This window comes from Lepidochelys kempii, chromosome 10 (assembly GCF_965140265.1).
Source record: "Lepidochelys kempii isolate rLepKem1 chromosome 10, rLepKem1.hap2, whole genome shotgun sequence".
In the NCBI taxonomy this organism is placed as follows: domain Eukaryota; kingdom Metazoa; phylum Chordata; order Testudines; family Cheloniidae; genus Lepidochelys; species Lepidochelys kempii.
Genome location: NC_133265.1, coordinates 22,180,276 through 22,194,174, shown reverse-complemented (window position 1 = coordinate 22,194,174; position 13,899 = coordinate 22,180,276). Strand labels below are relative to the sequence as shown.

Here is a 13,899-nt window from a genome sequence, read left to right as displayed (position 1 = left end):
CCTCTGCCATGTACATTGGTCAAACTGGACAGTCTCTACGTAAAAGAATAAATGGACACAAATCAGATGTCAAGAATTATAACATTCATTAACCAGTCGGAGAACACTTCAATCTCTCTGGTCACGCAATCACAGACATGAAGGTCGCTATCTTACAACAAAAAAACTTCAAATCCAGATTCCAGCGAGAAACTGCTGAAATGGAATTCATTTGCAAATTGGATACTATTAATTTAGGCTTAAATAGAGACTGGGAGTGGCGAAGTCATTATGCAAGGTAGCCTATTTCCCCTTTTTTTTGTCTACCCTCCCCCCGCCCCCTGACGTTCTGGTTAAACTTGGATTTATGCTGGAAATGGCTCACCTTGATTATCATGCACATTGTAAGGAGAGTGGTCAGTTTGGATGAGCTATTGCCAGCAGGAGAGTGAGTTTGTGGGGGGGTGAGAAAACCTGGATTTGTGCTGGAAATGGCCCACCTTGATTATCATGCACACTGTAGGGAGAGTGGTCACTTTGGATGAGCTATTACCAGCAAGAGAGTGAGTTTTTGTGTGTGTGTTTTTTTGAAAAAAGGGGGGGGGGGTGAGAAAACCTGGATTTGTGCTGGAAATGGCCCACCTTGATTTTCATACACATCGTGAGGAGAGTGGTCACTTTGGATAAGCTATTACCAGCAGGAGAGTGAGTTTGTGTGTGTGGTTTTTGGAGGGGGTGGGGGGGTGAGAAAACCTGGATTTGTGCTGGAAATGGCCCACCTTGATTATCATAGACATTTTAAAGAGAGTGGTCACTTTGGATGGGCTATTACCAGCAGGAGAGTGAGTTTGTGTGTGGGGGGGAGGGGGGGCGGAGGGTGAGAAAACCTGGATTTGTGCTGGAAATGGCCCAACTTGATGATCACTTTAGATAAGCTATTACCAGAAGGAGAGTGGGGTGGGAGGAGGTATTGTTTCATGGTCTCTGTGTATATAATGTCTTCTGCAGTTTCCACAGTATGCATCCGATGAAGTGAGCTGTAGCTCACGAAAGCTCATGCTCAAATAAATTGGTTAGTCTCTAAGGTGCCACAAGTACTCCTTTTCTTTTTGCAAATACAGACTAACACGGCTGTTACTCTGAAACGTGTATATTAGCTCACACTCTACAAAAACATTCCTTTGAACAGTGCAAGTGCTAAGAGAAAGTGCCCATCACCCCTGTGACAGCACCAAAACAGGCTTGAAACAGCAGCTGCAGGAGTTCTGTTAAGTCATCTAAAGCACACTCACCAAGAATGGCCCATTGAAAAGGAAGAATTAAAAATAAAGGACTAAAAAGTTAACTTACACAATTTAGTTTATAAAGCACAACGTAGCTAGGTTTTATTGGTTGGATTACAATTGAGCTGCTTTTTCACAAAAAGTAAAAGAAGAAAGAAAATACAGCTAAATGTATATGGTGAAATGATAGGAAACATGGTCAACAGGCACATTCAGGAGCTTAATTTTGTTTTAAATTTTGTGGATACATATATTGATGTCAGGCTACCCTTCATAAAATGAAAAGCTCAGTATATCAAGGCTCAACATGCACAGTAATCTACTTCAGTCTGCACAAGGAACAAAATCAGGCAGTTCTTTCAGAGGCACAATGAAAAACATGCACAAAATGTAGCTTAAAGACAGGTTGGAAGAAAAACACTCATCCATATTGAAGAGGAATCTTTCCAGAATGAATGCTGTCAGGTTTTTTTTAAAAATTACGCTTTCTTTTAAAAAAAAAGTTTTCATGTTTCTAGCATTCATGATTATAAAGACAACCTTCCAAATGCAAAAAGAGATTGAACCAGTGCAGTGTTGTCTGCCTAGCTCACCGGAGAGCAGACTCATAGGAACCTGGAAAATACTACACTCAGTCACACCTATGGTATATCAAATATAATATACTGCTTCTGGCAGTGGACAGCAGCAGATGCTTCAGAAGACAGTATAAGAAATCCTGTACTAAACAGATGTGTGATAATGTGCCCCAATGAAAGTCTAATCTTAACTCTTAATAGTTAGAGATCAGCTTTAACCCTGAAGCATGAGGTTTTATATTCCTTCCAAATCTTTTTAGAAATAACTATTATAAATGTGGATGTTCTTGTTACCAATAAAACTGTCTAATCCCTCTTTGAATTTTGTTGAACTCTTGGCCTCAATAATATCCTGTGGATCAGAAAAAGAGCTAAGTAGACAGCCACAAGGTAATAAAGAGCAGACTGTTCAGAGATATGGGGAGACAAGAAATGAATGTTTGGGGGGTTGGGAGGCAAGCACATACAGATACAAGACTCTCATTATTATTAAGGTAAGCCATTTCATAAGGCTACTTTTTTCTGTTGGGATAATTTGTTTTTCAAGGCTTGTTAAATAGATTTCATTATAGCTGGTACCAAGAAAGTGATGGTAACTCTCAAGCTGTATTGCATGGGCTGCTTAAGATGTATAGTTATGAATAAAGCTCTGTGTTTGTCACGGAAGTCACGGATTCCATGACCTCCATAACTTCTGCAGCTGCCCAGCTCGGGCAGCCGCTGAGCCAGTCGTCCTGGCTGCTGCTGGGGTAGTCCGGGGCCCCCGCGCCCCCCCAGCAACAGGAGTTGGGGGTGGGGGGTGGAGGCTTAGGGTTGGGTATTGGGATGCGGGGCAGTGCTTACCTGGGGGGGAGCCTCCTGGAAGGGCAACAGGAACTCCCCTCCCTCAGCTCCTAGCTCCACATGCTGCCTCTGCCAGCAGACACTGCCCCGACAGCTCCCACTGGCCACAGTTCCCAGACAATGGGAGCTGCAGAACCAGGGCTGGGGCACAGCAGAGGCAACACGTGGGTCTAAGAGCTGGAGGTTGCCGCTTCCCAGGAGCCAGGTAGGAAACCTGCCCCAGCCCCGCCAACCACCCCCTGCCAGCTCCCCGCAGTGCCCCCTGGGCCGCGCCCCCCACCTTGAGCACCCGCAGCGTCTCCCCAGCCCACACCCCCAAGCACCTGTGCCCCACCCCGAGTACCCACAGTGCTTCCCTGGGCCGTGTCTTCCCTGAGTATCTGCAGCAGCGCCCCCCACCCCCAGGGTCATATCCCCCCAGCACCTACAGTGCCCCCAGAACCCCCCCCCCCCAAGTTTTAGTCAGGGGTATATAGTCATGGACAGGTCACGGGCTGTGAATTTTTGTTTACTGCCCATGACTTTCCATGACTTTTACTAAAAATACCCATGACTAAAACGTAGCTTTAGTTATGAACTACCAGTCTCGCTGCAGATAAATTTATAAAAGGACTTCAGTATAAACCGAGTCCCAGACAATACATAGTGAGGATTAACATCTCAAAGTTATATGTTTCTTTCTGAAGTTTAAGGGATTTTTTTTTTAAAGGCTCATCCATCGAAAAGTGATCTAGAACCAAAGTTTTAGAGCCCTGAAACAAGAGAACTGAACTGCAGTTATATTAAACTGTTCATGAACTGTTTTAGTTATGGATCAATAGTATGTTAAATACTTGATAGATGTTTAAAATCTGCACACTTGTGGACGAGAGAGCGATGCACAGATTTACAACAGGGCAGGGGAAGATTTCTTCCCAGCTGTACAAAAGCTAAGCTAAGTTTGCAATGGAAAAAAGGAAGCGGTTGAAGTTTCTCACTACCTAACTTTTCCTTGATTAAACCTGTATCCTTCCTCCAATGTTATACAACTTTGGCCATGGCATACTATATACATCTCCCAACTTTGAGTATCATATGCATACTCGTCTATTTGGAAACTAAAAGCATCCTGACGATAGGAAGCATAAGTCTCCAGACTTGCGCCCAAATTCAGGTCTTTAACATAGACAGTCTGACAAAGCTCGAAAGTCTCTCACTAACAGAAATTGGTTCAATAAAAGATATTACCTCATAGGAAGACACAGACACCCTGTGTCCATGTATTTATTTTATTTTAAGGCTGAGAAGGTACACCACCTTTCTCCTTATGTACTTTTATACTATACTTCTGAATCATTAATAAATGGCTTGCTTTGGCCAACTTCCCTGGTTAAATAAAAATGGACACAAAATTTATTATTCCAATTTGGAAACTGAATATTCCCAATATTTACCAAAATGAGTTGAAAAACAAGTATTTAAGACAAATCTGCCAAGTAGAAAAAGGTGATGAGCAACATAAGGAGCAAACATGTGAGGTCCAACATGTTTTAAAATAATTATGACTCCATTTTATAGTGAACACTAACGTACATATTGATTCAAACCTAACTCTTCCTATGCTTACTGTAGCAGTGGAAACACATTTCTACTAAGCTGCCATGCCAATATAAACAATGAGGAAAGATACTGGAAACATTCCTAAAATGTAAACCTCATTTTCGCTACAACGTTCATCCTTAAACTAGTCTGTGAAATAATCTTTTTACTTTAAAAACCTCAAGTTTAAACACCTCTAATTTTTCAACAAAAAATAATTATTTGGAATAACTATCTTCAGTTGTTTGGTAATGTTACTATGTCCCCAGGGAGAAAACATACATTTGATTAACTCATACTTTCACTTTGTATTTGTTGAGGATTATATCTTTCATTCATGTAAACAAAGAGCCACAGTTTATGTGCATTGGCCAACATTTTCAAGATTGGGTGTTTAAAGTTAGGCCATTTGCAATGGTAAATGAAGTTGTTCAAGACACATTTCACAACAAATAAAAATAACATTCATACTTTAATATAAAAAACAATGAGGAGTACTTGTGGCACCTTAGAGACTAACAAATTTATTTGGGCATAAGCTTCCTTGGGCTAAAACCCACTTCATCAGATACATGCAGTGGAAAATATAGTAGGAAGATCTATATAAACAGAGAACATGACAAAATGGGTGTTGCCATACCAACTGTAATAAGACCAATTAATTAAGGTGGGCTATTATAAGCAGCAGAAAAAAAAAAACTTTTGTAGTGATAATCAGGATGGCCCATTTCAAACAGTTGACAAGAATCATAGAATCATAGAATATCAGGGTTGGAAGGGACCCCAGAAAGTCATCTAGTCCAACCCCCTGCTCAAAGCAGGACCAATTCGCAGTTAAAAAAAAAAGGTGTGAGTAACAGCAGGAGAAAAAAATTAGCATGGGGAAATAGTTTTTACTTTGTGTAATGACCCATCCACTCCCAGTCTTTATTCAAGCCTAATTTAATGGTGTCCCGTTTGAAAATTAATTCCAATTCTGCAGTTTCTCATTGGAGTCTGTTTTTGAAGTTTTTTGTTGTTGGAGAATTGCAACTTTTAGGTTTGAAATTGAGTGACCAGGGAGGTTGAAGTGTTCTCTGACTGGTTTTTGAATGTTATAATTCTTGATGTCTGATTTGTGTCCATTTATTCTTTTGCGTAGATTTTTGTCCGGTTTGGCCAATGTACATGGCAGAGGGGCATTGTTGGCACATGATGGCATATATCACCAATGTGATAAAGAATACTACAGAATACTACAGAATCACTACAAAAGTTTTTTTTTCTGCTGCTAATAATAGCCCACCTTAATTAATAGGTCTCGTTACAGTTGGTATGGCAACACCCATTTTTTCATGTTCTCTGTGTATATATATCTTCCTACTGTATTTTCCACTGCATGCATCCGATGAAGTGGGTTTTAGCCCACGAAAGCTTATGCCCAAATAGATTTGTTCGTCTCTAAGGTGTCATAGGTACTCCTCCTTTTTTTTGCTGATACAGACTAACACGGCTACCACTCTGATACTTTAATATGGTTGTTGGACACATAAATGGAGAGGATTAACAAATATTTAACTTGAGGAAAGTAAACAATTAAAAACATTATTACCTCCACTTATAAAAATACACATTTCTTCATGACAGAGCAGGGAGGTCCTGCCTCTAACCTTTTGTACTCACCATTCTTTCGTTCGTTGAGGGGAGGTAAGTACTGACTAGGCTGCAATGAGAGTTCCTGAAATTCATGAGCAACTGCTTCACTGTGAGGACTAGGAACAAGATTTGTTAGTGATCCTGAATCATCTTCAGTGTCTGCTGTCCTTAAGTGGTCCATTGTGTCCAGGCAGCTGGCCTCTTAATTGCAGCACGCTGATGAATCTGGTAAGAAAAAAAGGGAAAAATATAAAGACAGCATGCAACTATATGCAAATGTTCAGTAGTCAGAATAATTATTTAATGCTTAAGATGTTATGAGACTTTGAATATTTTATCACAAAAGACAAATCTGAAGATCTCCCTCATAAAACCTTCTTGATACCAAATAAATAAAAACAATGGTGAAGAGTTCCTTAATACAAAGCTCGAACACAATGGTTCTCAATTCGTGGTCCCTGGATTAGTGATTGTCTGCCGAACATTTCCTGGTGGTCTGTGAAAGTGATAGGTGACGTGGTGGTGGTCTGCCTCCTGGTTTTCAGATGCTAAATTTAAAAAAGCTAAAATAGATATAAAATACTTTCCTAACATTACTTTGCCATGTGAACAATTTCTGTAGTTGCTACAGGAATGTTTCACGATTGAAAAGAAGATGGAAGACTGTCCACGCAAAACTCCATATTGAAGTCATGGTCCACACTTTGAAAGAGGTTGAGAATCCCTAGTCTAAGATAATGCTTCTTACATACCCCACAGATTTTGTATCTATGAAGATTTATCACATTGTCAATTATGCTTTGACTTTTTGTAAAGGAGACATTCAAAGGATTTTTTAAAAAGTTGCTTAAAGTTTAAAAGTTCTCCCCACTTTTTTTTTTTTTTTGGCTGTTTTATGATGTATAAAAAAGCAGAATTTGTTTTCCTGCTTATTTGACTGGGACCATGTCTACGTTACAAACTTTGGTCAACACAAATTACATCAGCGTAAGCCACCAAAGTTTGTATATTGCTCAGGTGCATGCACACTTGTGTCAGCGCTGCACGTACTCACCAGGAGTGCTTGTGTCAATGCAAAGTGCAGTACACCATAGTCGGTATCCCAGTGTGTCATGTGCCACCATCTGGCACAACGCCTTTTGGGAAATTTTCACAGTGTGTTGTGGGATAGAAATGACTTGCCATGGGATCTCTGGGAGCTATGAGTCAGCTTCTCAGCATGCAATATTCTCCATCTTATAATGCCATTCATATCCCATAATTTTTGTGCCTTTTTAAAAAAAATCCCACAAACTCAAACAGCACTTTTTGGTGTCTGCCATTTCTGATAGAAGCCTGCAGAGCTCTGCACTGTTCTCATGAACTTTGCAAATACAGGATGCAGAATTTTCCTGTATTTGCAGATGTACAACAAGTACTGTAAAGATGGGACACGATGATTTCTTCAAGGACTGTTTTCTAAGGAACACAGGGAAAAATAATTCAAGGTTGTTGTTGGCATGTATGGAGCAGCTACAGACCGTGCAGCATCACTTCTGGGTCAAATAAACTAGCACTGACTGGGGGGATTACATCATAAGGGAGGTTTAAGATGACAGAACAGTGGCTGGAGAGCTTTCAGATGAAAAAGGCCACATTACTGGATCTGTGTGCTGAGTGTGTCCCAGCTCCCTAGCACAGGGACACCAGAATGTGAGCTGCATTAACAGTGGAGAAGCGAGTGGTGAGATCATTTTGGAGCTGGAAAATCCACAGTGGCTGCCGCTGTCATGCAAACGTGTAGGGCCATTAATCATCTCCTGCTATGCAGGACCGACATTCTCAGCAATATGCTGGACATAGTGGTGGATTTGCAGCAATGGGGTTCCCAAAGTGGGGCTGGGCAACAGACGGCATGACTACTCCTATTTTGACACCAGTACACCTTGCCACAGAGTACACCAACAGAAAGGGCTACTTTTCAATTGGCTATGCAAACATCGGTGGATCACTGGGGACGTTTCACCGATATCAGTGTTTGCTAGTCAGGAAAGTGCCTGATGCTCACTTTAAGAATGCAGGACTGTTCAGCAAGCTGCAAGCAGGAACATTCTTTCCCGACTGGCAAATTACCATGGGTGATATTGAAATGCCTATAGTGATTCTGGTGACCCAGCTGTTGCTCCCGGGCTCATGAAGCCATGCAGTGGCTACCTTGACAATACCAAGAAAAGATTCTAGTACCAGAACAGCAGATGCAGAATGACTGTTGAATGTGCCTTTGGTAGACTGAAGGGAGACTGTGGTGTTTACTCACTAGACTGGATCTTAGTGAAAAAAATATCCCCATAGTTAAAGCTGCCTGTTGTGTCCTGAATAATACCTGTGAGGCAAAAGGGAAAAATTGCCATCAGGGTAGAGGGAGGAAGTGGATCAGCTGCCTTCTGACTTTGAACAGCCAGACACAATGGCCATTTCAAGAGCCCAGCGTGGCGCTAGTGGGTTGAGGGGGGCTTTGAAAGGGCACTTTAACCAGTCAACCAAAGTAGCATTCTGTGCTGGACTGTTCTCTGGGCCTGGAGCTTTGGGTGCTGATCAGAACAGTGTACTACTTACTGTACATTTATTAATATGACTATTTTCCTGAACCTAAGAATTACGTGTTGCTTGCTATACATTTACAAGTACTGTTTGCTTTGAGTAGGGCTACGCATTCTGCAATATTTATTGTGAACTAATAACGATAATTTGATTCTCCAAAAATAGAACTTTACTGAGTGGGGGAAAACAGTGTAGAAAAACAATGAGCAAAAAATACAGGCAATGTAATACACATTTTTAACATAAATTAACAGAGTGGAACTTTAAAATTGGAAAGGGAGTAAATATTTTGGTCCATTTGTGTGCAAAAATGTAGTCCATTGTGGCTACCCATGCATCAACTGTGGTCCTCACAGGTCAGTGTATGACAATATGTGATTTTCCCTGCTGTCCCTTGCCATGGAGTGATAGGGATAAGGATGTGGCCTGTGATGCCACATTGTATGTTGGGTTGTGTTGGGAACAGCAACCATGGAGTTTCCAAAGACTGCAAAGGTGGGGAGTCTGGGATTTTTGGACCTATAGGTCAACCATAGTCTGCAGCATTTGGGTTTTCTGCCTGAGAAGACCCATTATGTCCTGGTGCATCTCCCTCTCCTTTTCCTGCTGGGTTTCTTGGGCCTTTCTCCTGTCCTCACTTTACTTCTCCATGCTGTTGGTCATACTGGCCATCCAAGCTCTTTGCTCATGGTCCAGTGTATCACTAGCTTGCAGGATCTCAGAGAACACATCCTCCCTAGTCCTCTTCCAACTCCTCCTCATCAGGGTCAGGCATTCTGTGGGTGTAGAAGGTGGGCACCTCTCAAGGCTGCCATGCCAAACGCTGCTGATAAAAACAGACAGATGTGCAATTGGATTTACAGTCATCACGGAAAGGGAAAAATAAGTTTCAAAACTTCCTTCCCTTATTCCCATAAACACTTTTAATAAGAAATGCTTATTGACACTACAGCTTTGGAGTACCATGCCATAGTGAGTATGGTCTGCGCCTGGGGCAACGGAGGGAAGGCTGTTCTGTTGCATGAAGGTATAACATTTCAGCCCTTATTCCAAGGGTATGAGTATAGGGAAACGGCATTGAACACGGGCACTATTTTCTACAGGTGATAGTGGTTTTAGCTGATACCTTACTTCTGAGGGTCACAAAGACACAGAGAACACAACTGCTACTGGCATCATGAAGCCACCCAGGCTCATATACTGCTTGCCTGTTTACTGCAACAGTTCCAGTTGAACTCATTGCAGAGTGGTGTAAAAAGGGTACTACTGCAGAGGAATAAATAAGGCAGCCATCCACAGAAACTTTTGGGAGAGCATTGCAAAGTATCTCCATGACAGTTTCACCAAGATGTTTCAGAAGAACAAAAATGTACATAAACCAAGTGTTCCGTATGCCCCCCCCAACCCAACAGGAGAATGAAAAGCAGATGCCAACTCTATCTCTGTTTGTTCTACCTCTATCTCTTCTTGTGTGAGTAAAACAATGAAAAGTTGATAACTTTGTCTTGTTAACTTGGGCTGGGCACCAACTTTAAATTCAAACATGATAAGGAAAAATGCATGCACACACGTACCCGAGTTTTCTTTCCCTTCATCAGGCTCCTCCACACTTGCATGGTGGAAATGGCTAGGTGGTGAGCCTCAAATGGGTCCTGCCTCGTTGGATGGCTGGAACCCACTGTGGTGTCTCCTTCTTCCTCACAGTTCACAGCCAGGGTCTGTCTCCTCAGAGATATCCACAGTGTTATGCAGGGTGCTGGTGAGGTCTCCATCAAGTATGGCATGTAGCTCATTGTAAAAGTAGCAGATCTGCAGCTCAGCACCAGATCTATTGTTAGCTCCCTGGCCTTGTGGTATGCCTGGGAAAGTTTCTTCATTTCAGAAGGCACTGCTGCTGATCCCTGTCATACCCCTTTTCCTGCATCCCCTGGGCAATCTAGTCATAGATCTCCACATTTCTATGGCTGGTCTCTAGTGGTGCTTGCACAGACTTTCTTCCCCACAGACCCAATGCCTCCTGCCTACTCCAGGCAGGAACATGTCTAGTGTGTGGAGTTGGCATGGTTGGTTGAGCAGTTGCAGACAACAAGGGAGAGCTCCTAGGTGTGCTCACTAAGGTGGGCGACCGAGGACAAGGAATTTCAAAAACACAAACAGGGTTTTAAAAGGGGGGGGTGCGTGGCTTCCGGTCTCTGTGACCCCCAAGCCGTGGAGTTGCCACCTGTGACCAGAGCGGTCACTGTCATACAGAATGGAGCACGGCGGGACAGCTACTGGAGGACTGTTGAGGTCAATACGGGTCATAGAGCATCTATGCTCACTGTGTCAACCTCAGTAGGTCAACCATGGCTCTATATTGTTCAAGGAGGTGGTTTTACTGCATCACTGTAACGAGGCACTTACATCAGCTGGAAACAAATTTAAGTGTAGACTCATGCACAAATATGACATTGCAAGGCAACTTACATCAACCTAACTTTTTAGTGTAGACAAGGCCTTAGAAACTATAAGCATGTCCACTCTGAGTCTTCCCTGGATTTGCTGGAGGAATTCTTGGAGGGTGGGGAGCGGGGTGACGGGGGCAAGGGCTCAGATGTTTACTGTGAGCTCTTACATCTTTATTGAAGGAACAGGACAATGAAACTTTTATCAAGACAACCTTTCAGCCAAGTGCTTATTACACAGTGGAGTAAAGTAGGCATTAATGAAAAAAAAAGTTTTAAATAGGCTGACTAAAAGTTCCTTTCTCTCACAATTGCTCAGCTTTTAGTTTCTTGCCGTGTCATAATTTCTTATCCCAGCATAGAACGTACCAGAAGAGACAATAGAATTTCCAATGTAAAAGAATATGAAGAAAAAAATAGTTTTAAACCAAACCCACTCATGCTATTTTACATAATAAAGAAGTACAACAGGACTTTTTCTCTTTCCAGCACATCTTTAGAGGATGCTCCTTATATTTGGAATGATGCTTGGAAAGCTCATGAACTGAAATCTTCCCCCACTGTACTACTTTGAATGATAGTCAAATGGTAACCGCTGCTATTGTTAAAATTCCTAAACCAGTTTCCATTATACCCCCGCATTTTCTTAACTCTTAACTTTCTAAAACCGCCACTTTTGGACTCTCTCTCTAAATATATATTTAAAGTTGAGCAAAATCCCTTTAGACTGTCTTGAGTTCTGAAAAGGTGAGAAAATACAGACTTATGCCATTTTAATACACTGTTACTACACTCTTTTCCCCACATAGAACTCAAAACCAGCTGAACACTGAAACTTGATCTGTGCATAGTTTTCAGTGAGAAGTTCAAGTTCAGAAAAAACAGCTGGGTAATAATGTTATTGGGCATTAAAAAAATCACTAACTTCTTTGAGCATCAGTGCATATTCTCCATCCCCAGCTTCACAGATACATTGTGTACTGCTAGCTGGTGATACCATAGAGCATGAGAGCCTAAAATTCCTATGGAAATTGTAGTGGATCCTATTTTAGTGAGCACACAGACTTAAAATACTTAAAACTGATTCTCCTTTGTAAGCAGCCTATGTTAAATAAAGGTGAGTTAACTCCACTCTGATAGCTTGGAGTGTGTGATAGGTTTTTTGGAGGATATTGTCCAAATTAAAAGTAACTCCTCTTCTTAAGAACAAAAACAGGAGGAAAAAAAATCAATTATTAGAAGTGATATAACACTTCACATCCTCAAAACACTGTTTAAGAGTTAGCAAATGAATCCCTAGTAGCTCTCTCTCTTATGGAGAAAACTGTAGGTATGAAAAACTACAGATTCAACAATTTTATGGTGACTGCAGCAGCAACTCACTGAACAATATTCTGCAAATGCTAAACTTTCATCTGAAAAATAAATTAGGAGTCCAATCCAACAGAAACATAAGATCCAATCCTGAAAAAAAAGTCACCTGGACAGACTCCCGTGGCTATGACAAGTTCCCATGAAGTCAATGGGGCACTCCGGAAGCGTAGTAGTCCACCCTAGTTTCTTTTTTGCATAGAACCAGCAGTATCCAAGCAAATAACAGAAGAAGCAAAGGTTGCAATTCACCACAACTCTATTCATGCTGTTCACCTCAATGAAGCATAGCTGCCAAGTTCCATTCAACTACATGTGGCATTTTATGGAATTTTTAATGTGTTTTGCATATTTCCAATAAAACTGTATACAATCTACTTTCAACTTTCAAAAAAAAAAAAAGTGCCAATTTAGCACTGGTGAAAAGCAACCCCGGTGAATGAAGCCCTCTGTTTATCTATAGAGTCAGCCTTCTCATACATGCTGCCAGCATGTATCAACCTTAATCATGTGAACTGATTCTTGTAATGAGGATTATAGCTCATCAGAGAACAATGGCAATTTTTTCCCCCTTTCAGAACCTTAAATCAAACTCAAATCATTACAGTGCTTCATACTGTGTGAGAAACTCCCGAAGGAAAAGGGGACTTCATGGGGACAAGTAGATAATGGGACATATGAAAGCAATGAGGAAAGCAGGCTCATCAGGAAATGGGAGCTTATAGGGAAGGCATTGACACAGGAGCTAATTTGGGGAGAGGAGAGCTAAAGGGGGTAAGTGGGAAACTCAGGAGCTAATGGGGATAAAGGGAACCAGGAACCTTCAAGAGCCATGGTGGAAGAGGGTCTACTAGAGGTGATAGGTTGGGGACAGGTATAGAATTTGACTGGCTGCATAGATTAAGCTAATGGGAATCAAGGAAATGGGGACCTCAACTCACCTTCCTCCCACATCATCAACTGACCACCACAGTTTGTGTTAACTGACAGATTTAGCAGAGGCATTTAGAACAGCATGGGCTGTGGAAACAATTACAGGAAACAATTACCTCTCTCCTGTGCTCCTCTCCCATATTAACTTACTTTTACATGATTGGCAGCTTTTATTCTGACTTATATGAAAACAAAAGATGGGATGATAAATAACTTTTCAACTTCAGAGTCTGCAGTGCTCCCATGTCAGAGTTAACACTGTGTAAAGGAAGCTTTAACAGCAGCTATCCTCCCTGTAACAAGATTAAGGTTACTTTGAAAGCTTCAGTTTTTCACAATTTGATTCCCTTGGACTTTCTTCCTTTTGTGTGTGCTTACACTATAAAAGATTCTGACCAATTAACTTCAGTTGAATGAATCACATAAGTAATTCCTAATTTGCTTTCGTATCCAGTACCGGTCAGTTTTAAACAGGTGGAATGTCTTGTGATTAAGACATAAGACTGGGAACTCGGAGATTGGGCTCATACACCCACCTCTGTCACAGACATCCTCTGACAGTTTGGGCAAGTCCCTTCATGTCTATGCACCTCAGTTTACCCATCTGTAAAATGGGGTGTGCAATTTATCTCACCAGGGAATTATGAGTAACTCACTAGTGCTTGTAAAATGCTA

The 13,899-nt window shown here is 41.6% G+C and overlaps 1 protein-coding gene across 11 annotated transcripts in view; it reads right to left on the bottom strand.

The window, feature by feature from the left end:
- MRTFB (myocardin related transcription factor B) overlaps positions 1-13,899 on the bottom strand; it is a 203,036-nt gene that overhangs the window by 130,753 nt on the left and 58,384 nt on the right. For all 11 annotated transcript variants that reach the window (XR_012161142.1, XM_073362397.1, XM_073362400.1 and 8 more), the window contains one exon: positions 5,924-6,121. Coding sequence is in view for 10 of the 11 variants with exons in the window: in XM_073362397.1 (XP_073218498.1) it covers positions 5,924-6,077 (154 nt within the window). In the remaining variant the exon portion in view is untranslated. The remainder of the gene's footprint in view (positions 1-5,923; positions 6,122-13,899) is intronic.